This window comes from Zonotrichia albicollis, chromosome 6 (genome assembly GCF_047830755.1).
Source record: "Zonotrichia albicollis isolate bZonAlb1 chromosome 6, bZonAlb1.hap1, whole genome shotgun sequence".
Classification (NCBI taxonomy): domain Eukaryota; kingdom Metazoa; phylum Chordata; class Aves; order Passeriformes; family Passerellidae; genus Zonotrichia; species Zonotrichia albicollis.
In genome coordinates this window covers 16010055-16037194 of record NC_133824.1, presented here as the reverse complement: position 1 = coordinate 16037194, position 27140 = coordinate 16010055, and the positions used below count along the sequence as shown (strand labels likewise).

Genomic DNA, 27140 nt, shown 5'->3' with positions numbered 1-27140 from the left:
TGATGTGTAAGCTGGCACGATGGGAAAAGAGATGCAAGCCTTAAGGAGAGGGGAGCAGCACTGTGAAGTTTAATTTAGGATGCACAACACTAGCGTGGCAGCAACGAAACGGAGGAGTTTGAGTACCAAGTTTATTTACTGTCCATTACAAATAAAATAACCAAGCAGCTAAAAGTTACGTATAGGCAAGGGCTGCCCCGCTGGCAGGTGACGGCTCTGCAATGGCTCCACGGGCGGCACCAGCCACAGCGTCAGCGCACAGAGGAGCACGGACGCCGGCAGCGGGCCGCGCTCGGGGGCGGGCCGGGCGGCGGGGCGGCGCTGGCCCGGCCGGGCCGTCACGGCTCGGCGGCGGCCCCGCCCGCGGGCGGGGCGGGCGGAGGAAGTGGCCCGGGGAGGCCGGAAGCGGCGCTGACGAGGGGCTGGCGGAGCGGGGCGCTGGCCGGTGAGCGGGGTCGCGGGCAGGTGCGGCAGGAGGCTGTGCGTTCGGGGCGGTGGGGGCAGTTTTCCGAGCCTTTCCCGGTGAAGCTGGGGCGTGTCGGGCAGAAGCAGCGGCGTCTCCGTAGAGAAGGGAGCCAGTGCGGCCGGGTCGCTGAGGAATAAGGGAGGCGGCCTGCGGCAGTGGGTAGTTCACCGGGCTGGAGGTGCGGGTGTTTCTGAGCCCGGTGGGAAGAGAAAGCCCACGCCTGCAAGGCACGCGTAGGGAGAGGAGTGTTGTGAGATGAGGGATTTGGCCAGGACTTTAGGATTGGCACACTGACAGCCCTGAGGTGTAGCGGTGGTATTTTCCGGCAGTAGGAGTTGGGGCTTGGTCTCATACACCCTGTTCTAAGGAGCCCAGCGTCCCGTGCGCCTTGCTTTACAGCTGAAGTGGTGCTGGCTTGCAAACTACCTGTTTTACCATCTATTTTACTCCCAGCTTTGCTGCTTGTGTACCTTTTGGAAGACTCAATCTGTTTGTCAAGCAGGCTGATCCTTCTCTATTGCTTTACTGATGCCGGTAGCAAAAACTAGTTGCCGGCTTCCGTATCCTTTGGGATGTGTAATTAAGCATGCTGCTTCAACACAAAAGATGAACCTTAAGGCCTTTTCAGACACAGAGCACTCAACCCAACTGCTGGAGTAGAGAGAGATGTGTGCCACCATGACTAGAAGAGGGATTTAACCCTTGCAGAAAGGATTTAACCCTGCCAAGAAGTGGCAGTTGTCCTGCATTGGGTCCTCCCAGGTTATTTCGAAGTAAGTGTCCAACTCCTTTAATGTTACAAAGGGTATAGCATACTACAGTTCAGAGATGTGTTGGTAACAGTATTTGTATTTGGTGCTAATTACTGTCATTTTTAGTAGGCATTGCCAATGGATGAACTGGTGCATGACTTGGCCTCAGCTTTAGAGCAGACTTCAGAGCAGAACAAACTGGATGAGCTATGGGAAGAGATGGCGCTAAGCCCACGGCAGCAGCGGCGTCAGCTTCGTAAGAGACGGGGTCGTAAGCGACGCTCAGACTTCACACATCAGGCAGAACATGCCTGCTGCTACAGCGAGGCCTCAGAGTCGAGCTTGGACGAAGCTGTCAAGGATTGCCGTGAGGTGCTGACAGCGAATTTCAGTGACTCTGATGACATGGCAGTGGTCAAACGGCATCCAGCTCTTAGTGCCACCCTGAGGAGCAAGCAACACTTGTGGCATGAGTCAGACTCCTTTACAGAGAATGCGCCCTGCCGACCTCTCAGGCGCCGACGGAAAGTCAAACGTGTGACATCAGAGGTGGCTGCCAGTCTCCAGCAAAAGCTCAGGGTGTCAGAGTGGAACTATGAGAGGGGCTGCAGGTTCAAGTCAGCCAAGAAACAGCGTCTTTCACGCTGGAAAGAGAATGCCCCTTGGACATCATCCAGTCATGGCCTTTGCGAGTCAGGAGAGAACAGGCCCTTCCTCAGCAACGGGGGAAGGAAGGAGCGGATGGAGTGTGAAGCTGATGATCAGAAACAGGGTTCAGATGAAAACATGTCGGAATGGTGAGATCTCAGTTTCTTCCCTGTGCTAGTCAGATGGCTGCCTTGCTTGCAGCTGCTTGTAAATGCTGTTCCTTGCTTTTTGAAGTTCTTAAAATTATTCAATGCTGCTCTTTTTGTGAGGATGAGAAATATCTCAGCTGCTTCTAAAATGTAGATTTGTTCAGAGTCTTTCCTGTCAGTATTGTATGATGACCCAGAATGCTTCCTTGAGAAGTTGGCAAGCTGATAGGTTTCTGGCTCCTGTTACACAAAGAGTCCTCTGAAATGACAGTGGCCTTGCAGCATGCTTGTGGCCTGTGGTTCTGGGAGTAAACCCCCAGCTGGCACTTGTGTTGCATGATTGGTACGAGCTGATCTCAGTTTCTTATTGTCAGCATTTAAGTAGTGGTAGATTACAGATCAGATCTCCCATCATTACTGCTGGTCCTCTGTGCAGGTGCTGTGTGAACCTCAGTCTAACCTTCCTTGCAGTTCTACATTTCTGCTCTTGATCTGATCGTTAAAGCCTAGCTATGGGGAGAATGTGGTGAGAAGATGAAGAAATTGAGGGCAGCTTATGTTACTTACAGGATAAGCACTGTGCATCAGTGGAGTCTGGTGCCTTGGTGTCCAGTTTTGGAGAACTTTGATGAATTTGTGGCAGAATCACATACAAGGGATTAAAATAAATCATGTAAATGTCGTGGTCTAAATTTGCGTTGCCCTTGGGAATTTTTTTCTCCAACTGTGACTTTTATGCTCTCTGTCTAAGGTTTAGGATCATAAAACTGCTTCTGTCAGAAGAGATTTTTCAGGTTAGAAAAGAGGCAGCTGCTGAGAATTAAATGGAGGAAATTTCTTAATGAATGGCATACAAAAAGCACATGTGATCACTGATTTTCTAATTATCATTGTGTAAGAACAGCAGACATTGAGGAGACATTTAAAACAAACAAAAAGCATTCTTTTTCAGGAAACATGAGATCTGGAACTCTCTACTGCAGGACATTTTAGAGGTCAAAATTTAAATATGTTCAAAAGGGAGATGTGGACCATAGGCATATCAGGGGCTGTTAAACATTACAGCTCAGATGAAAGATCCCACTCAGGAAGTCCTTAAGCTGCTGACTTCTAAAAGCTAGAGGAACATACAGAGAAGTCTGTTTGTCATATTCTCATGTTCTTTTCTCAAGCACTGAAGTAGTCACTATCAGAGGAGAGTGGATTTGGAAAGTCTTAACTCTTTGATACAATATGATTGTTCATATGTTGAGGTTCAATTAAGTGTTGTGACAGTCTAGCTCCTGCAGTTTGTCAGAGTGGACAGGTGGTACTTCATTACTATGGCTTTGTGGATAATAGCTGGAATTGCAGACTTCTCAGTGCTGTTTTCTGGGACCCTGTGAAAAGCTTAGGTTATAGTAAGTCCTCACTGTGGTCTGGGAACCACTATTGCATTTTTACTGGGTCAGTTGTGATTTATAGCATGTAACTCTTACAGAGTGGTCACTTTTTTCTTTTAAGAGTGGCTGTTATTCCTAAAAAGTGGGTGTGAGGTGGGGCTTTACAAGAAACTTGTGGATGGAAACCTTTTGTTGCTAGTTGTTAGAGTAGTTTTATCTTCTTAGAGCTGTTTGCTAGTAGTCCAGGAAAAGAAGTGTGCTAAGCAGCTCCTGAATAGTGCATGTCAGTGGTGATGGACTGAGAGATACCCTTACTAGATGTGGCAGTGATGGACAGTGTTCCTTGAGTTGGTTTTTTTAACACCAGTCAGGGTCTGTTCCATCATGTCAGACTTGAACTTAAACCAGCAGGCTTTCATCCAGCCTTTATTTGTGCCAGCCTTGGAAAGAGTAAATAAAGAGCTATGTCCAGACTTGAGGACCATGCTGGGAGATGGCTTTGTTCTGTCTCAGTTGTCCCTTGCTCTCAGACTAATTATTGTGCAAGTATATGCATCAAATGACACTTACCATCTGCTGCCAAATACTTGGGATTCTCTCTGGAAAGCTAGTGCTTGGAATATTTGACCTCTCCAACACCACATGTGTGATCTGTGCTGTGACTCACTAGGGAGGGCCACAGTTGGAGGGAGTAATATATACAGCCCTCTTCACTGCAGAGTATCCCTCACAGCAGTGAAAGATCATGCTTTGGTCTCTGCTGCTCTAAATATAGCCCTTTGCTGTGAAACTGCCTGTGTCTGCCTCACTCCCACTGTGCTCTAGCTGTTTTTTCTGGTACAGTGAGGGAAGTACTTTTCACAGATGTATGACAAGGGCATATCCTGAGGAAAGGAGAAGAAAATTGGATGCCTGGGAGAGCAAATGGTGTGGTTGTCATCACAAGCTGATGGGATGAAAGGTGACTGATGCTGCTTGTGGGACTTGTAAGCAATCTGTGGTGATCTGGTGATTTACAAAACTTTCATACTGAACTGGTTCCACTACTGTTCACTCCTCTAACAATATGGAACGTGACAAAATGAAGTGGGTTTTCAGGCAAACTAAGTTCTGTATTCAGAATGGATTTGTTTTTTTAAACTTATTTTTCCTCCCCTACACTGACAATTTCTTGGTTTAGGAATGAATCTGTAAATGCTGAAATATCCTATATTTTCTCTGCTTTCTACAAGGCTTCCTATCCTAAGTCAGGTCAAAGACCTGTTTATTCAGTTGATGAACTCCCATTCGCTGAAAAAGTCTTGGATATAGGTTCTTAACAAGGAAAAAGGTTTTTTTCTAGTTTGCTTCTGGGACTATGTCCAGTCCTTTCCTGGAGGAAGATGAGCTGCAGTATTGTGATCCAAGTGTACATATAATGAAATCTTTGAAATTGTTTGCCAAACATAGCAAAAGATGAACATAAATTCAGAGAAGGATGGATGTGCAGGAACACAGTAAGGAAATTATGATGGTTCTGAATTGGGTAATGACATGACCCAATGCCTAATCTATAAATAACTGTGGAAACAACAAAGGAAACAAGTTTTAGTTTAAGCAGTCATTTGTGTAAAGGTGACAATTAGCTGCTACGACTGTTAGAAGTAATATGCCTTTCTGTCCCTAAATGTTTTGAGATTCCCTGCAGCCATAATAAAACAAAGGCAAATTATATATTGAGTGCTGAAGTTTTCTCTCTTTTTGATCTAAACTGAGCACTTCCAGAATGTTCTGGGTTTGGTTTGAGGGCAGAACAAACCATAGTACAAGAGCTGTCTAAAAATCACTTTGAGTAGTGTGTTTACTTGGGAAAAAGTATGCAGTTGGTCTCATCTGTTTTCAAGAACCAAAACTCTGTGACTTTTTCAAACTTGGGATTCTACTGCTCCACCAATGCTGTGAGATTTCACTGGCTTAATGCTGATGTATTGGTTGTGGTTTAACCTGGATAGGCAGCTCAGCTCCATAACGCCACCTGCTCACTCCCCTGTGGGGATGAGGGAGAAGAACGGAAGACTAAAAGTGTAAAAGCTCTTCAGCTTTAGGTAAAGTTGATTTAGTAGGTAAAGCAAAAGCTATAGTGCGGAAGCAAAGCAAAATAAGGAATTCACTATTTCCTATCAGCAGGCAGGTGTTCAGCCATCTCCAAGAATGCAGAACTCCATCATTTGTAACATTATTTGGGAAGACAAACACCACAACTCCAAATGTCCCCGGCTTCATTCTTCTTTTTCCCAGCTTTTATTGCTAAGCATGACATTATCTGATGTAGGATATCAGTGTGGTCAGCCAGGGTCAGCTGTCCAGCCTGTGTACCTCCCATCTTCTTGTGCACTCCCAGCCTGCTCACTGGCAGGGCAGTGTGAGAAAGCATTGGCACTGTGTAAGTGCTGCCCAGCAATAACTAAAACGTCCCTGTGCTATCAACACTGATCACAAATCCAAAACATAGAACCAAAGTGCTGCTATGAGAAAATTTAACTGTGTGCCAGCCAAAACCAGTACAATGTTCTGGCGTGAGAATGTGACCATCGCTCATCCTGAATGTGCAGTTAAGTTGCTTTACCCTTTGGAAGGGAGCTACTTTGATGACAGTCTGCAGTTGCATTCATGAGTCTGGCTAAGCTGATGAATTGGAGGCCAGTCTCTCCATAAAAAAAAAATAAAATAATTCCTGTCTTGGAAGGCAAGTGACAAAGACAGAGTGTTCTGCTTCCCCTCCTTTTCCAGCCCAGCCTGACCTTCTGCAGCCCCTCGGTGCCTCTTGTTTTCTTATTTTTATAGAAAATCAATATCCCTCCTGACACAAACAATAGCTCAGGCAAAAGAATAAATGGGGGAAACCTGAGATCTCTGTCCATCACCTCTCAGTTTAACTCCCCCAAACTATTTAATTATAAGCATGCTTTGCTTCAGGTGTTTGCGACAGTGAAATTGCTAAATGAGGACCATTTTAACCAAAGATTGGGTGATCAATAACCCTCTATAGTAGTAGCTTGTCGGATCAATAGCATTCATTATTTCATGGTTAAGGTAAGTAGCCTCCTTTGCAAGTGGAGGTCATTAATCAGTGCTTACTGGACCTACAGAAAGGCCTGCATAGGAGTCTAGTTCGTGTTCAGCCCTGCAGTGTAAAAGGGGTAGTGAAGAGGGTGAAATCCCTAAAAGTTTGTTCCTGTAAAGCACTGGCAGTGATGCTTATCTGTAAGGAACTAAAGAGCTCTCAGTGCAACACGATGCTTATAAAGTACAGTTAATATGACCTGGGTGCTTGTCAGTGCTTTTTCCTTTCTCAGGCACCTTTCCTCTGAGGATGCTAAAAACCTTATGAAGCAGTCACTCGGTCCTCACATCTGCAGCTTGTGAGGATTGTTTATCCAAGCTATCAAAAGGGAAAGCAGGCACGCTAAGGGATTGGCCCAGGGTCATACAGTCAGGTGGTAGGAGAGCTTGGGATGAACAATTAATTTGTGGTTCTCAGTCCTTGGTCTTAATTGCTGTGGTGTGTATGTGGGAGGATGAATGCATGGCCTGGCTTTGTAATGGATTAATTTGGAATTTGATATTAACTTGCATGCTGTAAGGTGAGCATGCTGTATAGATTGTTCATCCTTTAAGTATAAATGGCCTTTATACGCTGATGAAGATACAGAATTTTAGATATCCATCATGATGAGTTGACTTGACTATACTTTAGAGTGTGTTTTCTAAGACCAACAATATGCTATCAAAATAGAGTTTTATTCTGTGCCTGCAGTTCTTTGGAGTGACGTATTTTGTGGTCCCTCATTATTCAGCCTTGTAAATCAGGGGTTTCTGGTATGATCTCTAGTATGATCCAGTTTCCCTGGAAGAGTGGCATCCAGAGATACTTTCAAACAGCATTCCCTGACTGGGGACTGATTCTAGTGCTGACTTACACCTGGTGTTCACATCTAAGGTTTTAGTGCTCAGGGAGGAGGCAGTAAGTAGTTTCTGCTTGTCCTGGTATCTCTCAGCTAAATCAGAGGAAGTACTGCCTGAAGTGTCCAAGGAATGAGTTCCAGTCATCATTAAAGCCTTCCGATGCTTGGGACTGACATGAGCAGGTACTTCTGCTACAAATATTTGTCTAGCTTTGCAAGTCAATTAATAGCTTTCTACACATTAATTTCTAGCTCTATTCTTTTGTTCGAGAATTAAATCTTCTCTAACTGCTTCAGGAAATGCGAAGCAATGCAAAATGCTATGACAAGGTTGTGTTCAGCAGGATCAAGTCATGCTGTGCTAAGGTATTTAGCTGGAGATTTGTAAATGTCACAGCTGCTCTTTACTCCACATAAAATACAAGTTGGTGGTGAGGAGGCTGTGTGATAGTGTAACATTTTTGAGGAAAAGGAATCTGAAATAGAAAACTTAGGAGGGTTTTCAGTTAAGTGACCCAAGGCCAGTGTTTTTAACTGCGCTTAATTTCCTGGTGAGTATTCCACATGATGCCATAGTTAGGTTCATAATTCTAGTACCTGAGGCAAATGCCATTTAATTAATTACTTCTTGATAACTTAGAACTAAACTAGGTACAGGATTCTACTCTTTTTCAAGTGATGCAGCATTGATAAGCTTTAACAGAAAGAAAGCAGTTACGTTCTTTTCTAGAGCCAGTTATGTGTCTGAAATTCAATTTTTGTGAGACATGTAAAACATTTTGGTCTTGGAGAAGCTAGTAAGATGCAGCAGAGTGGTTTTTGTATTGTGCCTGTTGCAATTGTAACCATGTTTTTTTTCTCTGTTTTTGTTCCAGTGAAACCAGCAGTGTTTGCAGCAGCAGTGATACTGGCCTCTTTACCAATGATGAAGGCCGCCAAGGTAACAGGTGTCCTGTGATTTTCTTCATGTGCTGCTAGGGAGTTCCTTTCTTTGCAAGTGCAAAGGAAGATCTATATTTGAAAAGAGACAGAGCCAGTGGCAGGGAGCAGCTAGAAGTTAACCAATGAGATGAGGGCTACAAATGTATGATTTTCTTAACACTACACTTTCTCTAATGAAATACTTTGTGTATGAGATCCATAATATTTGCAATATAAGAAGCTATTATTGTGGAAAGGCACAGACATACAAGAGGAATTTGAGAGCTCTTCATAATGAAAAAGCAGAGCTTATGATTTGTTTCTGTAGGTGTTTTAATGGTTGTCTACATACCATTAGTACCTGAAATCTTAGTTGTTTTTTCTATAGGCAGGAAGAGAAGATGGGAAAAAAAATTACTTAATGCTGACAAGTTACCTAATAGACTATGCTGAGAAGATGATGGTGATATATGATAGTTCTCATTTCTTTAAATATATGTTCTTTCCTTGCTCTTGTGGGCATGAGTTGAATGTTGTATTTTCAATGTCTGTTGTAGAAACAGTATCTTAGGAGTTTTGAGTGTGAAGTGCAATCTGGTTTTATTTATCAACCGCAGCATAGTGTTCAGTTGATGGGGGATAGGGCAGCAGTGTGAAATAGGTTGTAGTAGACGCACTGGCATTGAGGGCTATTACATTTGGAGCACGTGGAATGTGACCCTAGAGACCTGCAATTCTGTGCACTCTGATTCTGTCACATTTCACAAGCTAAGATTTGGATGAGCTCTCCTTTGGGAATATATGAGTGCTAAAGGAAGTAGCACCAGTCGCTCAATAGGATATACTGCTTCCACTAGCTTGTTAATGGCCCGGGTACCTGTGTGAAGCAACACCATCATAGCAAACATGCTTATGTGGTTTCTGATGGTATTTTAGGCTGTGGGACCAGTCTGTGATCTTAGGGGAGTATAATACTTTGCTTAAGAGTAGGGATTTCAAATACCAGCTTTGACTGTTGCTGAAAAATAACTGTTTCTAGACTGTGGTTCTTCAAAGGCAAGAGAAAAGTAGAATCTTTTGCCCTCTCTTTTTATTGATAATTGTTCAGGGGGAGCTGAAATTAGTGAGCACTTGTCTATTAGATGACAAAACAGAGTGGTGACTGAAGTGTTTTACTTCATCACCTGAGACAAGATTGATGGAGACTGGATAGTGTTTATATATACTTGTCTATATGCTTGCCCTATATACTTGCCCTGATTTTGTACCCTGTTTTAGACATTAACTTTTGGCTGTTACTGGAAGTAGGATGCTCACTATACAGGAACATGTAGAAATATGACTTAGATGAATTTATCAAGTCCAATTACAGCCTTCCCTGTCTAGGTAAGAGAAGAGGTTTGGCATCCTTGTCATCAGGTCTCTCTCTGTTCGAAGAGTTGATACTGTCATAGCTTTCTGGCCAGGATGTTTTAGATTACAGTTACGTTAAAAGGTTAAAAATATTGTTGCACTTTCAGACTAAATAAAAAATATCTCCTTTTCCTTTTTTTTTCTTAACAATTCTTAGTCATAAAGTAAATAAAAAACCAACAGCTTTCCATGTCAGTAAGATGGAGAGAGTGCAAAAATTTTTTTGTCACAGATCATCACCTTATAAATAGTTTTCCAGCACAATTACAGGCTGAATAATGGGAAACTTAATCTGGCAGCATTCTTAAATAAATGCGGGGTTTTTCCCTCCTTATTTTGAGGTCGTATCATGTAAAATTTGTACTGTTGCTAATTAAATAAATCATCTTTTCAACTGCACATACCAGCGCACTTCTATGAGCAGAGAATGATTCCAGTTCATAATTTAATTGTAAAGTGGGTTTTTTTTGTTTGATATTTGTTACATACATTGGGATCTCTCACAGTGCAAATGACTGAATATTAGCATATGATGCTGATGGTTAAAGTTTGTCTTGTGGAAACAGTGATTTGAGGTAGACAGGGCACTATGCCCAAATTTCTAGGAGTAGTTTTGCACAAATGAAGATCTCTTAGAAGAACTATTCAACATTACTTAATTTTAACTTGCTATGAAATGTAGAAGGGATTTTTATACTTCAAGATAAAACTGGTAGGTCAACTTGGTGCATGGCAGAAAAAACAATGTCAGATCTTTGGGATGAAGTGTTCTGGTTGTCCTCCCTGTTGTTGATCAGAGTTGGTTTTGTGTGTTGCTTCTTCTGTTATGTGCAAGATCGCAGCATTCTTATTAGAATGAGTTTTTTTACTTTCTTATATTCTTTTTTTTTTCTTTTTTTCTTTCTTTTTTATTTTTTTGTTCCCAGCCAGACGTGTGAGTAGACATAATGGACTTTGGTCAGGAATAATGTAAGTCAGTGAGGAAAGGAGAGTTAGTGGGGGTGCTTGAGTTGAGGCTTAGTGGTAGGCAAATGAGAATTTTCCCTAAGGTAGGTGTGTTAGTCTTTTAAGGCAAGTTGAAGGACCTTGGAATTACATGGGACTATTTGTGAGTTGGGCCACTGAAATGCTACATGTGTCAGGTTCTTTGCTCTCCTTCTGCTTTTTTTTTCCTTACGCTGCTCATGTGCTACTGGTCTCAGGGAATTTCTGGCCACATTTACTATGAACCGTGTCTGATGCAGTTCAATTTTAGATTGCAACTGCATTAACTACAGCAGCCCAGCTTCGTGGAGACTTTGTTCATGACTTCTGTTGCTGCTGCCTTAGTTTTCCAAAGGGTTTGTAGTTCTTAGAGATTCTAAGAAGTTGATTGAGAGCAACTCACAGCATGGTTAGTACTTACACTCAGAGTGACCACTTCTGATAATTATGTGTTTTTGTCTTAGCTGCTGTCTTAGGAGACTAGGGGTCTTTCTCATCAGTATGTTTCTTTTGCTTACTCTGTGAGCCTGGTCTTCTCTTGTGAAATTTCTCCTGTGACAGCCTATAGCATGTGCCAAATGATTGGCCTCTACCGGTGTTGCGGTAATTACTTCAGAGAAGGAGTTCTGCATAAGACATCACACAACATTGAACTAAGGTTGATGAGATGCAGTAGGTACAGAGTGCTAAACCTGCCCTAGGCAGGTCTATAAAGAGGCTTTGTTCTATAGGGAAATTCTGGGGACTGATGAGTTGGATAGTTTAAAGTGTTTAGTGAGGCCCTGTAGTTACTGAGGATCATTGAAGCAGAATACAAATATAAGGCTCTCCAAGAATGAATTCTTAATGAGACTTCAACTGTTTCACATTCAGATATGCCTACTTGTAGTATTTTGAGGAACTGTCCCAGGGTACTTGATGTTATTTGTGGCTAATTCCATCCTATTTCTTTAGGAGATGATGAGCAAAGTGATTGGTTTTATGAAGGAGAGTGTGTTCCAGGATTCACTGTCCCGAACCTTCTTCCCAAGTGGGGAGCGGATCACCGATCTGAAGTGGAGAGGATTGACTCAGGCCTGGACAAGCTCTCTGTTTCCACCTTCCTTTTGCCCTCACAGCCAGCTCAGAGAGGTGAGGTCCAAAGGAATTGTATTTGAGAACTTGTGATGTGATGGCAAGAGTAGATTCTTTTCTTAGGTGTTGCATTTAAACTGGTATTGGTGATCTGATTAGGTTTTTTTTTTTTAAGATCCAGTTAAGAAAAAGCTGCACAATTGGCGAGTTTACTGAAATAGTCGTACCAGCTTCCCATTGGCAGTCTTTTTTTTAAATGTAAGGACTTTGATTTGTGAATAAACTGGCATATCTACATCTTCAAAACTAAAAAACAAGAGACAGAGGATCTGATTTGATTACTGAACTAAGGAGTTTTCCTGGTGGCTTTGTCAGGAAGAATCTTCTATGTTCATTGCTCAGTTTTTCTGCATTTGGTTTTCAGGATTTCATGCTCGCCTGAATCGCCTTCCAGGAGCTGCTGCCCGTTGTCTCCGTAAAGGTCGGAGGAGGCTGGTTGGCAAGGTATGACCTTTTGAAAGATGATCATCTTGTGTTTCAAACTCTGGTCAGCCCTGAAGTACTATTCTAAGATATCACGTAAATTGTTTTCTGCAGAATGTGGTCCTGTAAATTTTTTGTTTCATGTGTTGTTTGATTTGTTTAACTGCTTTGACTGTCAGAATATGATTGAGTGACTAAGTGGATTTTAAGGCACATTGGGAGTGGCAAAGGCAGCTGATCAGCACTGAAAGCAGTATGAGAGGAGGCCTGAAGAAGAATGTCAGGGAGCATAAATATCAAGAAAATTTATACAGAATGTAAGGAAAAATGATGATGGTATGAGACTTGTGCAGTCTCATCTGAGACTACAAGGGCAGAGAGGTGCCTCAAAGGTGAAGGAAGGCCAAATTTTATATAGGGAAGAAGACTGATATGAATGGCAGCAAAGGAAGGAGGTTTGAGCAGTTGCATTTTTAGTGGGAAGAGAGGAGAGTTAAAAGGTATATGCAGTAAATGCAGACAAAGCTGCCCAAAGCTGTTGAGTAGTTTTAATATACTAGGGCATACACCGAACAACATATCAGTCCTTTTTCTAATAGAACAAACAATACTTTGCAGATGTCTGTCTGCTTTGCGGATGTCTGTCTAAAAGAGAGGGGTACACCTGTTTGGGTCTGCATCATGGAATATTGAGCACTGCTGTTTGTTATAAAAGATGGTTCTGAGAAGGAAGGTGTTGGCTGCGTTTGGCTTTTCTTTTTATTGTGATGTGCTCTGTGCTTTTGAAAACATTGGCATAAGTTCTGAGCTGGCTGCTGTAGTCTGCTAACAAGGTGTGTTAGGGGGGCCTGGAGTCTAGAGGGGTGCGACAGCTGCCTTCTGTTCAGTCATACTTGAAAGATCCTTGTCTGCCCCTTCTTTCTTCCACTCACCTTGCTTAATTGTAACCGGCATTCAAAATATGAATCCTCAGCTGGCAAGAAACTGACTTTACACAGGCTTCCCGAGGCCACCTGCAAGTGACTGGGCCTGGCGGCACACCTCTAATGATCCAAATGAGAAGGATAATATTTACTTGTTTAATTCATCTTCATCACCTTAAAGGGATCTTTGTCATTTGCAGTGGAGGTCACTGCTCCCCCTTCCCCATCTCTCTCGAAATTGTAATCATAAATAATGAGTTTCATTCAGAGCTCCCCGGCAGCGAGCTGCTAATTACCAAAAGTACGGCTTGTAATTTACACAGTAATAAACTGTAAATTTAAACATTATAGCACTTTAAGTTAATAATTTTCCTGCTGTAACAAATAGCCCATCTTTCACCCCTGCTGCTACAGCTGCCCCCAAACTTTGAGTGTGTTTTGCCTATATACCTGGCACGAACAAACCTTACCTGTGGACGACTTTTGCCCTCGTCTTCAGCCCCTTGCTGAAAAGCATACTTCTTTCTTGGAGGCAGTTGCTATGCAGATGTGAACAGCTGGTGCTTCAGGCTGTGCATGCACGTGTATGCCAGCATCGAGCACATACACAGGACAGCATCTTGCAGGAAGCAACATGCTCCCACAGCAAGCCCTTTCTCCTAGGACCTGCCTTTCTCCAGTAGCTGGAGGTCCTGCTGCTGAACTGCTGTTTTCAGAAATGGTAAAAGCATTCTGCTTTTACTCCTTAATTTATTAATTGCTGGTTGGTGAAATGTCCCCTGTTAATAGAACGTTGTAGTGTCCTATCTCAGCCTGTTTCTAGCCCAACTGACCCCAGTAACATGGAAAGAAGCATTTCCCAGCTGTCTCCCCCACTCTCATGCATCCTTTTGCTGCATACTTTGCTCTAGTTCAGTTTATGGTGTGCCTCTCTGCGAGCAAATATCATCACTAAAAATAAAAAAACAAGCCTCATAAATAAAATTGAATTATTTTCTGCTATTCTAATTAATTAAATCATCTCAGGTGAAGTTCTAAAAGGAAGGAGTAAACATGTTTAGCTGAGAGTGGGCTGGTAAGGAAAGGATGTGACCCAGGGGAGTAACATCTGTTTTTGCTGGCAGCAGCAAGCTATTTTCTGCTCACTGTGTGAGGGTTTGCAACCTTTTGCCTGTCTTTGTGTTTCAGGAGACCTCCATGAGCACTCTGGGCACCGAGAGGCTAAGTCACATTGTTAGTGATCCACGCCAGAAAGAGTAAGGCCCTTAACTGTTGTTGTATAGAACTTTGGGAAGGGAAGAAGAGCTACAGGATCCTCTTCCCTTTCAGGGGGTGAAGAACATGAAAAGCTGGGTGGACAATTAAGCATAACCTGTGGAATGGGAGACAGTATTCTACTGATAGTTGCTCTGTTTTCTTACTTGTAATTGCTGACTTCCCCTTTGTTATATGTATATGTTTATATAAGGCTGCCCCAGTGTGTGGATGCTACTCAAATGCTCGTTTTTTACAGTCAGCTTTTTTTTTTATCCTCCCTTATAGTGTGCCATTGCAGTAATTGCAGATCTGTTGGACATTAAGAGAAGACTGAGCCCCATATGTTCATTTTTTAAAATGCTTCTTTGTGGAGCTGTACTATGGGTGCATACCCAGACTGCAGAAATGATGCTGACAAGGCAGCTGTGAAATTACTTCTTCTTTCTTTGGTGTTATGTCTCCTTCCACAATTAGCGCATTTAAATTGTAGTCAGCACTGGAAATAGTCTTGGTGCTTATCCTTTGGTATCTCCCTAATGCTGTTCTGGGGAATGGGTAGGTAAGGATGGCATGTCTTGACTGTAGTGCAGTGGATCCAGCCTTCACCAGCTGTTAATACCTTATTTTCTTCCTTGGATATGAAATTCGTTGTTTTTAATATGACTCCTGATGATGTTTAATCTTTTTCCTTCTCTCTCCATCTTTGTTCTTCCTTTCTCCTTCTTTTCTTATCCCAAACCCTCCCAAATCCCTTTTCCCCTCCATGTTCATTCCTTGGCATTGTGTCCACCTGTCCTTGCAACTCTGCCTCCTTCCAGTTTTTGGTTACCATCCATGGGGAAGAGAGACCGCAACCAGGTAAGGAGACTCTGCTTTTCCTTTTTTATTTTCTTGGTTCCCTTCTGTCTAGAAAGGACACAGTGCTGGCTTCTGATTTCTCACACACTGTGGCCTGTGTACTTGAGGTAAGGCAGTCCTGTCCCTTCTCGTTTTGTTTACTCATGTCTTCTGGACTTTGAACACAGCCCATTTCCTGGGCATTGTATTGACTATTTAAACTGAATAGCACAGTTTATACTTTTATTTATCTCCCTGTTTCAGGTTAGTGTTTGCCATCCTTTCTGACAGTGAGTGGGAGGGAAAATGCCTCTTGACAGGAGGAGCTTAGGCCTCTCAAAATTCCATAAGAATTGGAACCTTATTCTCTTTTTAAATGCTTTGTTTTGCCTTGTTTGGCTCAGGCTTCTACCTGAGAGTCTCATCCACAGAGAAGGGAAAAAATGGTGAGCTTAAGTTTTGTAGTTAAATAGCTGCAAAATGTAGTTAAATAGCAGGAAAATGTAAGAGGTGATAAGCAAGAGAAATAGGCATTCTTGTAACTGAAACTCTTGTGTGTGCACTTTTATATTCTCCAGTAAGTCTTTCTAAGCTTCAGTGGTAGGAGATTTTTTTTACTTTAAGATATAAAAGCTCAGGTTCTTGATAACAAAGAGCAAAAAAAAAACATTCTTCCATTTGAGCAGTCATATTGTAGCAGTGCTCCTGGCCATGCACACTCCTTTCTATTCCTATATGAGTTGTTGTATGGTTGGTGAGCAGTAGGACTGATTTTTTTTCCCTTTCAGGTGACTAAAAATGCATATATGGCAAGAAATAATTTTCAAACCTTTGTGCAATTGCATGTTTTCCATTAGTGAGAACATTTTACAGATTGCTTTCATATTGTTGTAATTATACTCTTATCTAAAGATAAGAGTAACTACATAAGCTTTAAAATGACCAAAAGTAACTTCTGTTTTTCTTAAATGAACTTGAATGAGCCATTCCAGTAACAGAGGGTTCCTGGTGATTCTCCCTGCTGTGCAGTTGCAGTGTTACTGACAGTAAACAAGCAGTCCCACTTCAGGAGGAGCTCCCTGATAGCAGCAGCTTTGTGGTGCATCTTCTTTCTCAGGAAGGTGGAGGGTAAAGGCCTAGTACTGAGTTCTGAAGTTGCAGACAGCTTGTATGAGGAATCCAGCTATAGGTGTGGATTGCTCCTTTTTCCTTAATTAAAAATGCATCAGTAATCCTAGTAATACAAGAAAAGCGTTCTGGAGATTGGTGTAGCACTTTGCAAAGCAGATGGAAATTAATTTTATGCTTGAGGTGTGAATTATAAATAAAGAGGAAATAATAAATGGAAGTATAAAGCAGGTACCTCAGAGAGCCTACCAGTATAAAGCTTCTGTTTACATGTTGAGTAAAATTTGTTCCATGCATTGATTGACCAGATTATTCCATTTCTGTCCTGACTATTAAAAATCCTGACCACTGCATTTTGTACAAGCTGTCCTGCACAGGTTTGATGCCCTCAGGATTTGTCTAGTGTATGTCTAATGGAGTAGCTTAGAGTAGCCTGACCATGCATTGTTTCGAAAATTTGTTTTAAGCAGTTTGCAAAGACAGCTTGTGAGGTTGGAGGAATTAATTGGGTGCTCATTGTGAGCTTAACCTGGTGGACCTCAGTCTTCTAGAGGTCCGTTTCAGTGATACACACAACCCCTAGGGATACAGGAACTGCTCTGTGCTTGCACAATTCATAACAGTGACTTTTTTCTCTGCAATGTGAAGGCAGACATGAGGCTGTCTGAAAGAGAAGCGGATTTTTTTTCTCACGGCGTGCAGCAATAGAGCACTTATGCTCTAAATCAACCAGCATTTTTAATAATGCAAGCTGGAAGAGGAGTGTGCTGAGGCTGTCTGTTGTGAGAAGGTGGTTATGAGATTTGCTGTTTCACCCTTTGTGCTAGCCTTTTGTCTGAACTGAGAGTCTGTTCTCATCTAGTCTTGCCTGTTGAGGTGCCAGAAAGATCTCCTTCTACTATGTGGACAGCTGAAAGTCTCCTTATACTTTGTGAACAGAACAGATCTGAGGAGCTTTATCTGGACACTTATTTCTTTTAATGCTTTGCTTAAATAAAATCTCTTGACTTTCCAGTTCAATCCATTATCTCCTCTCTACTCTCTGGATGTGCTTGCTGATGCTTCCCACCGAAGATGCTCACCAGCACACTGCACTGCCAGGTAACTCCCTTGCTCTGCTTTCTTGGGGTTGTCTCACTTCCCTCTCCTGGATGTCTTCGGTAGTACTGTGTGATCTGAACAGGAATGGACCTGTAACTTAACACACTTTTCCCTGGGAAGTCCAGGTCCAAACTTAGCACAAAATGTAGCAATGCACTTTATTTGAGAATTTCAATGAACTAAGTGCTTACAGTATATGAAACAGTGTATGACAGACAGGCAGAACATACTGTTCTTTTAGAAATAACTGCAATGTGTTTTGAAATGTGCAATGAGTTGCTGTAAGTCTGTTAGATAGGTACAAATGGACATAGTATCATTGCCCACTATTAAAATTGGAACAAGATGAGAGGGAAAATGCTGACAAACTGGTGTAGGTGACATGCTGAAGCATTTTGCTGTCCTGAGTGTCTAAAATAGACCCTCTGAGCAGATTAAGAACTCACCTGAGGTGACCTCTAAAGCTTGATACCTCTCTGTAGCAATAGCTGAAATTTAGATCTGGTTTGGCCAGATGTTAGGTATATTTGAGTCTGCATCGTTTGGGTTAATATACTGTTCAGGCACCTTCTGCTGACTAATCTTAAATTAAATTCAAGTGTTGGCCTTAGAGGTGACTCCTGGTTTTGTGCTGCAGGTGACTGTCTAAAGGTAAGGTGCCCTTGAGCTCTTTTTCCTGTGCAAGTAGAGAAGCCCTTGCTTTGGACACAATTCTGCTTATGTACTTGTACCAGGGGCCCAATCTGAAAGAAATGTCTGGACTTTCAGCTTCATGGCTTTCTTTCCCTTGTTAATTAGCAAATAGAGCATGAAAAATGTACTAAGGTTGTATGTGTCTGAACAGAAGCTTGGCACCCACCCAGGAAAGCCTCTCTTCCACTGGCTTCTGCAGGGAATTCTGCGATGTTGCACCATGACCTCATGCTGCTGTAGCCAGCATGTTAAAGCTGGAAAAGGGGAGGGAGGAAGAAATCAGCTCTTAAATGTTCAACTGGATGAGAATGAAAGGAATTCAGAAGATTGTGCATCAGCAAATTGATTCCTTTCTGTGCTTTTGCCCCACTCTGGGGATGTTTTCTGCCTGGGAAGTAAGAAGATTGAATGGTCTCTTAATTTTCAGCTAGGATAGCCTTTCTTTTGTCTCCAGTATTTTAATTGGTGCTTTATAGAAGTTTGTCTTCCAGAAAGGTGAGCTGGACAAATCCTGCTTGCAAATTCAAACTGGGCAAAATTTCTACCTCTGTGATGGTCAGTGAAGGCCCTTTGCAAAGCCAAGCTCTTTGTAAGGGACTTCTAAACCTTGAGGGATTGTGTTTGCTAGGTTTTTCTGAGTGTATAGCCTAGGTAACCAGTTAAGATATATGCTTGGTTCCCTCCTTTAATGAACAGATGGCTGGTGTCCTGACAAACATAATCACTGATGAATTGTTACTGAGTTGACAGAGAAATTGTGCCATCCCAGATGCAGTCGTGTTTTTAAATGCCTGGAATTTGAGAAAGTAGTTCCTATTTTAGTGTGAGATGTACTCAAGAGCCTTTATAGGAGAAAGAAATGTGAAAAGAATGAATGTGTTTTGTGGCCCCACGTAAGTGGCAAGGATTGAACGCTTTGGTACAAGAAACTTTCTTTATGTAAAGATGCTGCTAAGGGCACAGAAGGAGATTGTTCCTTCAGAGAAACATCTTAATAGTAGTTCTTTAGCTTTACATGCTAAGCATACTTGTTAGTAGTCCATTTTCTTACAGGAGGTTCAGCTGATCTCTCTAAGCTCAGATAAGCTATTGCCCCAGTTAACATCTGCTTTTGCCCTGTTTGGAATCAATTTCAGTAGTTTGTGCTTCAGGAAGCTTCTAACAGCTTGCACCTCATCCTGGAGAAATTCTGCTCTGCAACTTGTTAGAATGGGATATGTGCATGTGTGTGGCAAGCAAATTCTCTCAAATAATATGAAACATATTGGAAAAGAAATGGTCGTGATGTTGTGGCCATCCAGTCTCTTCAACCTGATGCCTGCTGTGCCATGCATAATCTCTTTTCTCTGCTTGGTTTTTGCTGTGACAGAGTGTGTCCAGTGGAGTATATTTAGAATGGAGTCTTTTCTCTGCTATGGAACTGTTTTCTTTGTCTCACTGGTGGATTTTGGTGCAGTTTATCTGGAAGACTGCTAACCCAGTATTTTTGTTTAAGCAGAGCTGAAGGCCAGAATACTGAGTGCAGCTGAGGATTGTGAAGGAACCTCCTCCTTGACACTGACAAGCCCATGTGGAAGGTTCCTTGGGAAGTCTTATTTGAAAGGCAGTATAAATCATACACTACCTTTCTTGATTTATGTCTGTGATGAGAAGAGCTTTCATTCAAAGTGTATGCACAGCACTGGGAATTTCACACCCATCATTAGAAGCAGTTTTGTGTGTGTGGTGACTGTTATCATTAGTGGTATAATTTTATTTTGTGAAGCAAGGAGAGTTTTCTGCTTTCTTGCAGTCTTCCCAAGGGATGGCTGGTGTATTAATTTGCTGTATTGCCTCCTGGCTGTTCCCAGACTGTTTTTCCTCTTCATCATGGAATTTTTAATGGCCCGGCTGCCTCTCGGGAGGCATGCAAGGAAGAGTACCTCAGGGATCTCTTCTTTTTTCACATGCCTATAATTACTCTCCTTTAAGAGCACAAAACGTTTGCTAATCATGTCTTGTCTGTTAAGGTTTCGACTTCATGATGCAGACTGCTAAAAGCAAGCAAGTAGAGACTTACACAGGCAACTCAAGGGATCCTTCCCTCTTTCCCCTCTGCCCATTTGCCTCTCTGGGAGGAGCAGTCTGAGCAGAATGTTGTTGTTGAGCTTCTTCTACTTAAGAGGATTTTGTATAGGCCGAAGCTGAATATTTTATTAGATGTTGGTTATTCAATATTCTGTAGCTGAGAAGATATTGTAGGTTGCTGGTTGATGGAATGCTATTCCTTTGAGGCAGGATAAGAGTTGCAGAAGAGCCTAGAACCAATGTTCCCTTTAATTTGAATAGCAGGCAGAATAAGAGAGAAAGGTAGAAGATAAATTGTCCCTAATGCCATTTATTATTTGCCTAGCCTTGAAAATAGGATTATGAGTGAAAAAAAGCAATTAAATGTTCCCACTGGAGGTCATAGGAAAAGTGGACCTTGGATGGCAGGCAGATGTTGAAGGTGGAGACTTGAAGAATTGTATTACACATTTGAACAGCACATATAAAGAAATGCTTTGCATGTACTCTGTTAATACTAACTGTAAATCTAAAATTTAATTTGATTTAGAAGCAAGTCTGTCATCTTGCCTGGAACATGGGATAAAGATGTAAAGGCATGCATGATCTCCTCATTTACTCCCAGTTGCCCCATACTCTGGGTTTAGTAGTGCTGTTAAATTGAACAGACTTGAATGCCTCAAATTGTAGTTCTGGCTCTAGAAATACTCTTGTGAAAACAAATATTGTTCTGTCACTTCTGTATCTGTACCGAGAGATCTTGATATTTCTGCTTCTTACCCCTGAGCATGTGGAAATACAGGGATTGCCTGCAAGGTCAGGCCTTTTCTAAGGCAGCCAGAGGAGTGAACAGATGTCCACAATTTCATACTTTTCCCACTTGAGCAAGACAGTATCCAGTTCATTCTAGGCAACCCTTCTCCCTATTTTTTTGCTCATTTTCCATTTAGCTGGAGGATTTTCATGTCATCCTTTGCTAAAGCCTGGCTAATATTGCAGTTGGGAATATAACTGAATTCTTCTGACAGGCATGCAGTGAACAGCAGCTATCAACCTAGTGTCACATGCAGTTGACTGGGGTCTAATATTCCCATTTGGATGAATCCTAATTCTCTGGAGTGAAAAATAAATTCCCTTTGGCTTCAGATTTTTTTTATTTTACTTGCTATTTCAAATCTATGTACTCAGCAGATCTGGCTGAGTCTTTCTGGCACAGTTAGAGTGTGATTCAGTGTGAAAATAGGGAATATAATATATGGGATCACATCTCTGCTTAGAGTGCTTACATGGAAAACAAGAAGAAAATGCATTCACTTGCATTTGCCACATGCAGACTTTTAGGAATGAAATTGCCACATCATTATAATGCTTACTTGGGGAACAGGCTGCTGCTGTTGAAGATCTATGATATTTGGATGATTGAAGAAGTAAGCTGACCTATTAGAGATTTTGGAATCTGCAAATGTGCTCTAGAAGCCTTCCCATGAGGCTCTGCAGGGCATAGGAGACTGCTGTGCATGAGGAATATCTACACTGGGATGTGATAGCAAGAACCACTTGTGCGTGTGGGAGCTTTGCATGCAGATAGGATGAGCGACTTGTATTGATTTACACATGTTATGTGCAGATTAGACTGGTGCCCAGCTGGCTCTGTAGTCAAAGAGGAGGAAGAAGTCTGCTTTTGCTATTAATTTTGTGAAGCCACCATCAACAGCCTCAGGTAACACCTCAGGGCTTAGAGAAAGAGCCTTTCATTTGGCTTGTGTTTGCTCTGAATAAAGCATCACAACAGCAACAGCTGGGTTGTGTGGAGATTTAGTAGCAGTATCTTTGTTAAAAGGCAGTCTCTATTAACATTCACTTTAACATGAGGATAATAACATCCCTTGTTTTTCCAGTAGTAGACTAATGACTGCCTCTCCCTGTATAATGCCTTGCTTCTTCTGAGGATAGGGTTAGAATAAAGAGTGTAAGCCGACAAGCTGGATGATGTGAGATGACAGTGAGAGGCATACACCCCCAAGTGTGCAGTGTGCCGCTTGCCTCCAACAAGGCCACAGGTTGTCATATTTAGCTCTGTATGGCCTTTTCAGAGACCTTTGTTGCAAGATTGAGCTGGTTTTTATCCTGAAGTTTCAAAGAGTGGATTTCATGCTACAATTTAGATTTCACAGATGGTGAAGTTTTCAGGGTCCTGATGCTGTCTTGTAATATTCTTTGTGCAATGGTATCTGCTTGTGCTCTGTATTGTCCCCCACAGATTATATTGCCAATCCTAATTTTCTGTTGAAATACTGTGGTAGATGTGAAATAGTGGCAAGCTCCCATGCATGGTCATCTCAAACTGCAGAAGTGAGATGGGAATCCTGTGTATGCAAGCACTGATCATTAAAAATCACGTAAATAAAGTCATAGAATAAGTATGTGGAAAAGAAATTAAAGGAAACATTACTTCTGACTCATTAGAGACTACCATGAATGTAATCTTTCTGCATAACAAAGCCTATTTTTTCTCCAGCATGACCTGCATGCAGATTTGGGTACCATAAGTACTATGTTAAAAACAAAAGACAAAAAGTATTTCCTGAATAATTTCTTTAGTTTGTCATTACAAAAAATATTATCACTGTCAAAAAGACCCTATAGACTTTTCATATTGTTGAAAGCCATTTTTCCTATATATGTGTAATTTTTCATTCACTAACTCCTGGCAGTGACTGCTGTGTGAGTTGAATATATTGCAGCCAACAAAACAGCCACATTTTTGATCCTGATTTGTTTCTCTAAGTGTGTTCTCCTTTTTCTCTTCCAGGGTTAGAATTTCTGTTATCTCTAGATTGTAAACTACATTTTCATGTTAGTCTCTGGTCACCTGGCAAATCCATCTGTGACTAAACACTGCAACTTTGCTTTTTTCGTATGATAAACCTGTCATAGTCCAAAAGAAACCAGGGAATTTTTTCTCATTACTGTTTATGCAAAATTGAAGAAAGCATGGAGGCCTAGCAGAAGAGAGTGAAGACTAGTAAGGACAGTGTAAGTTCTATTTTACTCTGTAAGTTTAGGCCCAGATCTTTCATCTCACAAAATTCTGGTGTCAAACTTCTTCACAGAAGGCTGTGACAATGCACAAATATGCATATTCTGTCAGCCTTTACTGTTCTAGTCTGCTTTAGAGTAATTTTTAATTGTTCAGAAGAGTTGTTAAAATTCAGTTTTGGAAGGAGAAATAATTCATCATTGCAACTTGTGATATTTTCATGTTTTATAGTTCAGCCTATCACTGCTATGGTGGGTGCTGTGCATATCCATGACTTGATTTTCCTAGTGGTGGTGTTTGTAGCAGTCTATAGGAGTCTGCTTTTAAACTGAGGTTCATTAATTCTGTTACTTCACTGATGTAGACCTTCATGCAAGCTAGTGATTAGAAATTTACATTGAAAAGTGTGCTATCTACCAAAAATCTCCATATTTCATAAATTATACCTCAGACATCCTTTCTGTCCAGGCCTTAATGAGGACTATCATCCCTGAATGCAATCTTCTGCTCTTCTCTCTCCCAAGGTACTTACTACTTGGAGATTCCCTGCAGATTTATGGTGCCTGTAAAGTGCACCAGCCTCTTGAAATGACACTTTTACCACTGGGTCAGTCAGAGCCAGTGAATAATCAATAGGTTCCTGATTTACTAACTGAAGTGTGGGTGATCAGTAAGGGATAAACCTGAAAGAAAAACATGTTATAGAGACAATTTATGACCTCTGAGCCTTTGTATCTTACTAGATACAGCTACTAGATAGAGCATTCTTGCTAGTAATCTTCTGCTGAAGTATGATTTGTCTTTACATGCACTACAAGAAGGGATTTTAAGATTCTTCTGTTTTCATTTTTCTTTTTTTTACCCCTTGTGTAATCATCAGGTAAGGGTAGATGTTCAAATATGTAGCAGAGAGCCAGGAGCTTTTATGCAAAATCTAGCTGTAATGTTTGTGAGCTGGGAAAAATTGCATAAAGTCTCTTGGAAATGATAGTACATACTCCTCCTAGGATCAACTGGTTAATGTTGGTATAAGTTGAAAAAATTAAAAAGGGAACATTTAAAATTTATTTTTGTTGTTACATTATTTAAAATTATTTGGATTATTACGTACAATTATATAATAGTCTTGCAGTTAGTAATCTAATACTGTGTCACTGATGCAAAATAAAAAACAGAATCTTTTCTTCAGGCTATGTGTGTTTAGGTGTTTCAGAATACATGGTTAAAAGCTGTGTTAAAACACTGTATAGCCACTGTTATAGTCATGTACAAAAGCAGTTTTTAGCATTCACAGAGTTACTTAGAGGTAAGTCACTTTGGTGTACAGACATGAGATTTGAATGTGCATTCTGTAGATGTGCCACTATTTTTGAAAGCTTTTTTACCTCCAGGGAAGGTTTCTCTAACCACCTCCTGGCAGCTCATTCCAATGTTTGACAGCCCTTTCCTTGGAGAAAGTCCTCCTGATATCCAACCTGAACTTCCCCTGGTGCTTCACGAGACTTTGTCTTCTCATTCTTCTGCCATTTGACTGGGAGAAGAGATTGACCCCCACCTGTCTATACTCTCCTTTTAGGTAGTTGTAGAGAGCAATGTGATCTTCCCTGAGCTTTCTTTCCTCTGGGCTAAACAACCCCAGCTTCCTCAGCTGCTCCTCACAGGGCTTGTGCTCTGGACCCTTCCCCAGCTCCATTGCCCTTCTCTGGACACGCTCTAGCACCTCAGTGTCCTTTGTAGTGAGGGGCCCAGAACTGAACACAGGACTTGAGGTGCAACCTCACCAAGTACAGGGGAATGACCCCTTCCCAGGTTCAACTGGCCACAATATTCTTGATTCAAGGAATGATGCCACTGGGCACACACTGGCTCATGTTCAGCCACTGTTGATCAGCACCCCCAGGCCCTTTTTCTCTGGTCCATTTTCCAACCACCCTTCCCCCAGCCTGCAGTGATGAATGGGGTTGTTGTGGCCAAAGTGAAGGACCCAGCACTTGGTCTTGGTGAGTTTACTGAGAGTACACTCCATCCCCTCAGGAGACTTTGGTTGTATTCATATGTGCTCCCATATTTGAAAAACTAGCTGGCTGTCAAACGTAGCGCTATTTTAAAATTTTTGAAGCTGTTCTTCAATGTCAGATTTAGAGGACAGATCTTATAGACTTCTTGTAGAACTTTTGAATTTTAGTTGAGAAGATGGAACAGTAGGTGTTATCTTTTTTTTTTCTTTTTTTTTTTTTTCTTTTTTTTTTTTTTGTGGTTGCACCTTTTTTTTTCAGGTAAATAGATAGATCCAGCAGCATTCAAACAATTTATAAACTGGACTAGTGTAGGAATTTCCTTGTGGTCCCTGCACTGTTCTATATAGATACAAAAGCACAATTTGGCTTTGCACAAATTCGGCATCTAAAATGATACATATTGTAAATATGTGGGTTTGGTTTTTTTAATAGATTTTTGTCAAGAAAATAAAACCCGTTAAGTTTTTCTTTTTTTTATATATTTCAAAGGCTTTAGTATGTGATAAAAGTGTTTGTTAAACTTTCAGGATTTTTTTTAAAGTCAAAGTAACAAGCTTTGAAGACACTGAAGCTTTTCAGCACTTAATCGTCAAAACTTGTAGGGTTACAAATTTTACATCATATAAGCTCCTCACAGTCTTTAACTGATTTTATTTGCACTGTAGTTCTGCATTTTGCACATCAGATCTCATGATAAGAGTGGCCAAGGAACTTGCCAAAGGAAGTCTGTTGTACTGGACAAAGAAGGGATTTGAACCCAATGTCATTGCTAAACGATGCCTTTATATCCATTATGGATGGTATTTGAGGAAGTTCTCTAGTCTGCTGCAAAGACTGTTATTTCTGAATTAAATTTCTCTGCTTCATACGGGTACATGACTTGGAGGAGTTCTCAGCTCAAGTCAGTTCCACCCATACAGATTTATTCTTAATTGGCAAATGGCTACTTCTTAATTGGCAAATGATTAAACTGAAATGGCCATCAGTAGGCTTCAGACTTAACAGTTGATGTTAACAGAACAGATTAAGCATTTGAGCCAATTTAGAGGTGCAACAAGGCTGCCATAAGTCAGATTCAGCTGTTTGCACAGCACTTTAATAAGGAAATAATGATTTTAAAAACACGAGACAGCTTTGTGTTCCTAACTTTATGAACTTACCACTGTAATGGAAACAACTTGCATGGACATTTGGCATTATATGTACATTCTAAGATGACTCTACAGTACCAAATGGATTGCAAAATAATTTCTGACTAAGGAGCAAATATTACACAGTTTACATAAAGAGCAATCTTGCAGACATTTGTTATTGTTCCATAGAAGTAATGGTAGGACACATATCACATCACTGCTTGATTACGTCTTTATGTATGCAAGGAGTTAGTTTGGAATTAATACAGAACCAGAAGGTTGAAGGCTTTAAAGGCTAAGGAATAATTATTCTTCTGAGAAGTTTATGTGTGAGCTCTTAAAGGAAATGGGAGCATAATTTATATTGACCAAGAATATGAGCAAAACTCCCTGAGAAACTTTTGGGTTGTGGTACTTACTAGTTAAGAAGCTGATGGGAAGGTAGGAGCTGGAGGTGACTGGTCAGTCTTACAGAAATGTGATATGGGAACTGAGTTTAATTTGTTTTATTTTTTCCATAGGCAAGCAAATGTCCATCTGGGACCACCATGTTCAAGGGACATCAAGAGGAAACGAAAGCCAGCTGCAGCCTCCATGTCTAGCCCAACATCAGGTAACCGCCAGCATTTTTACAGTCATGCCCCTTTTTAGCGAAGCACCACAGGCAAAGGTAGCATTACTTTGGTTTGAAACTAATCAAGTTAGAGGGCATATTGTGTTTTTGCATAGCATCAAAAGCTGCCTACTA

At 41.4% G+C, this 27140-nt stretch overlaps 1 protein-coding gene across 9 annotated transcripts in view; it reads left to right on the top strand.

Moving 5' to 3' along the window:
* The first annotated feature begins 310 nt into the window (after window positions 1-310).
* GPATCH2L (G-patch domain containing 2 like) overlaps window positions 311-27140 on the top strand; it is a 39394-nt gene continuing 12564 nt past the window's right edge. For 2 of the 9 annotated variants that reach the window (XM_074542581.1, XM_074542587.1), the window contains exons 1-9: window positions 337-445; window positions 1345-2015; window positions 8217-8281; window positions 11614-11790; window positions 12158-12237; window positions 14328-14395; window positions 15215-15254; window positions 17377-17462; window positions 26914-27005. In XM_074542581.1, coding sequence (XP_074398682.1) covers window positions 1357-2015; window positions 8217-8281; window positions 11614-11790; window positions 12158-12237; window positions 14328-14395; window positions 15215-15254; window positions 17377-17462; window positions 26914-27005 — 1267 coding nt within the window. In that variant the 5' untranslated portion in view covers window positions 337-445; window positions 1345-1356. Of the gene's footprint in view, window positions 466-1094; window positions 1240-1344; window positions 2016-8216; window positions 8282-11613; window positions 11791-12157; window positions 12238-14327; window positions 14396-15214; window positions 15255-17376; window positions 17463-26913; window positions 27006-27140 lie in introns of all 9 variants that reach the window. The other 7 variants (XM_074542588.1, XM_074542589.1, XM_074542586.1 and 4 more) reach the window with 6 other exon arrangements.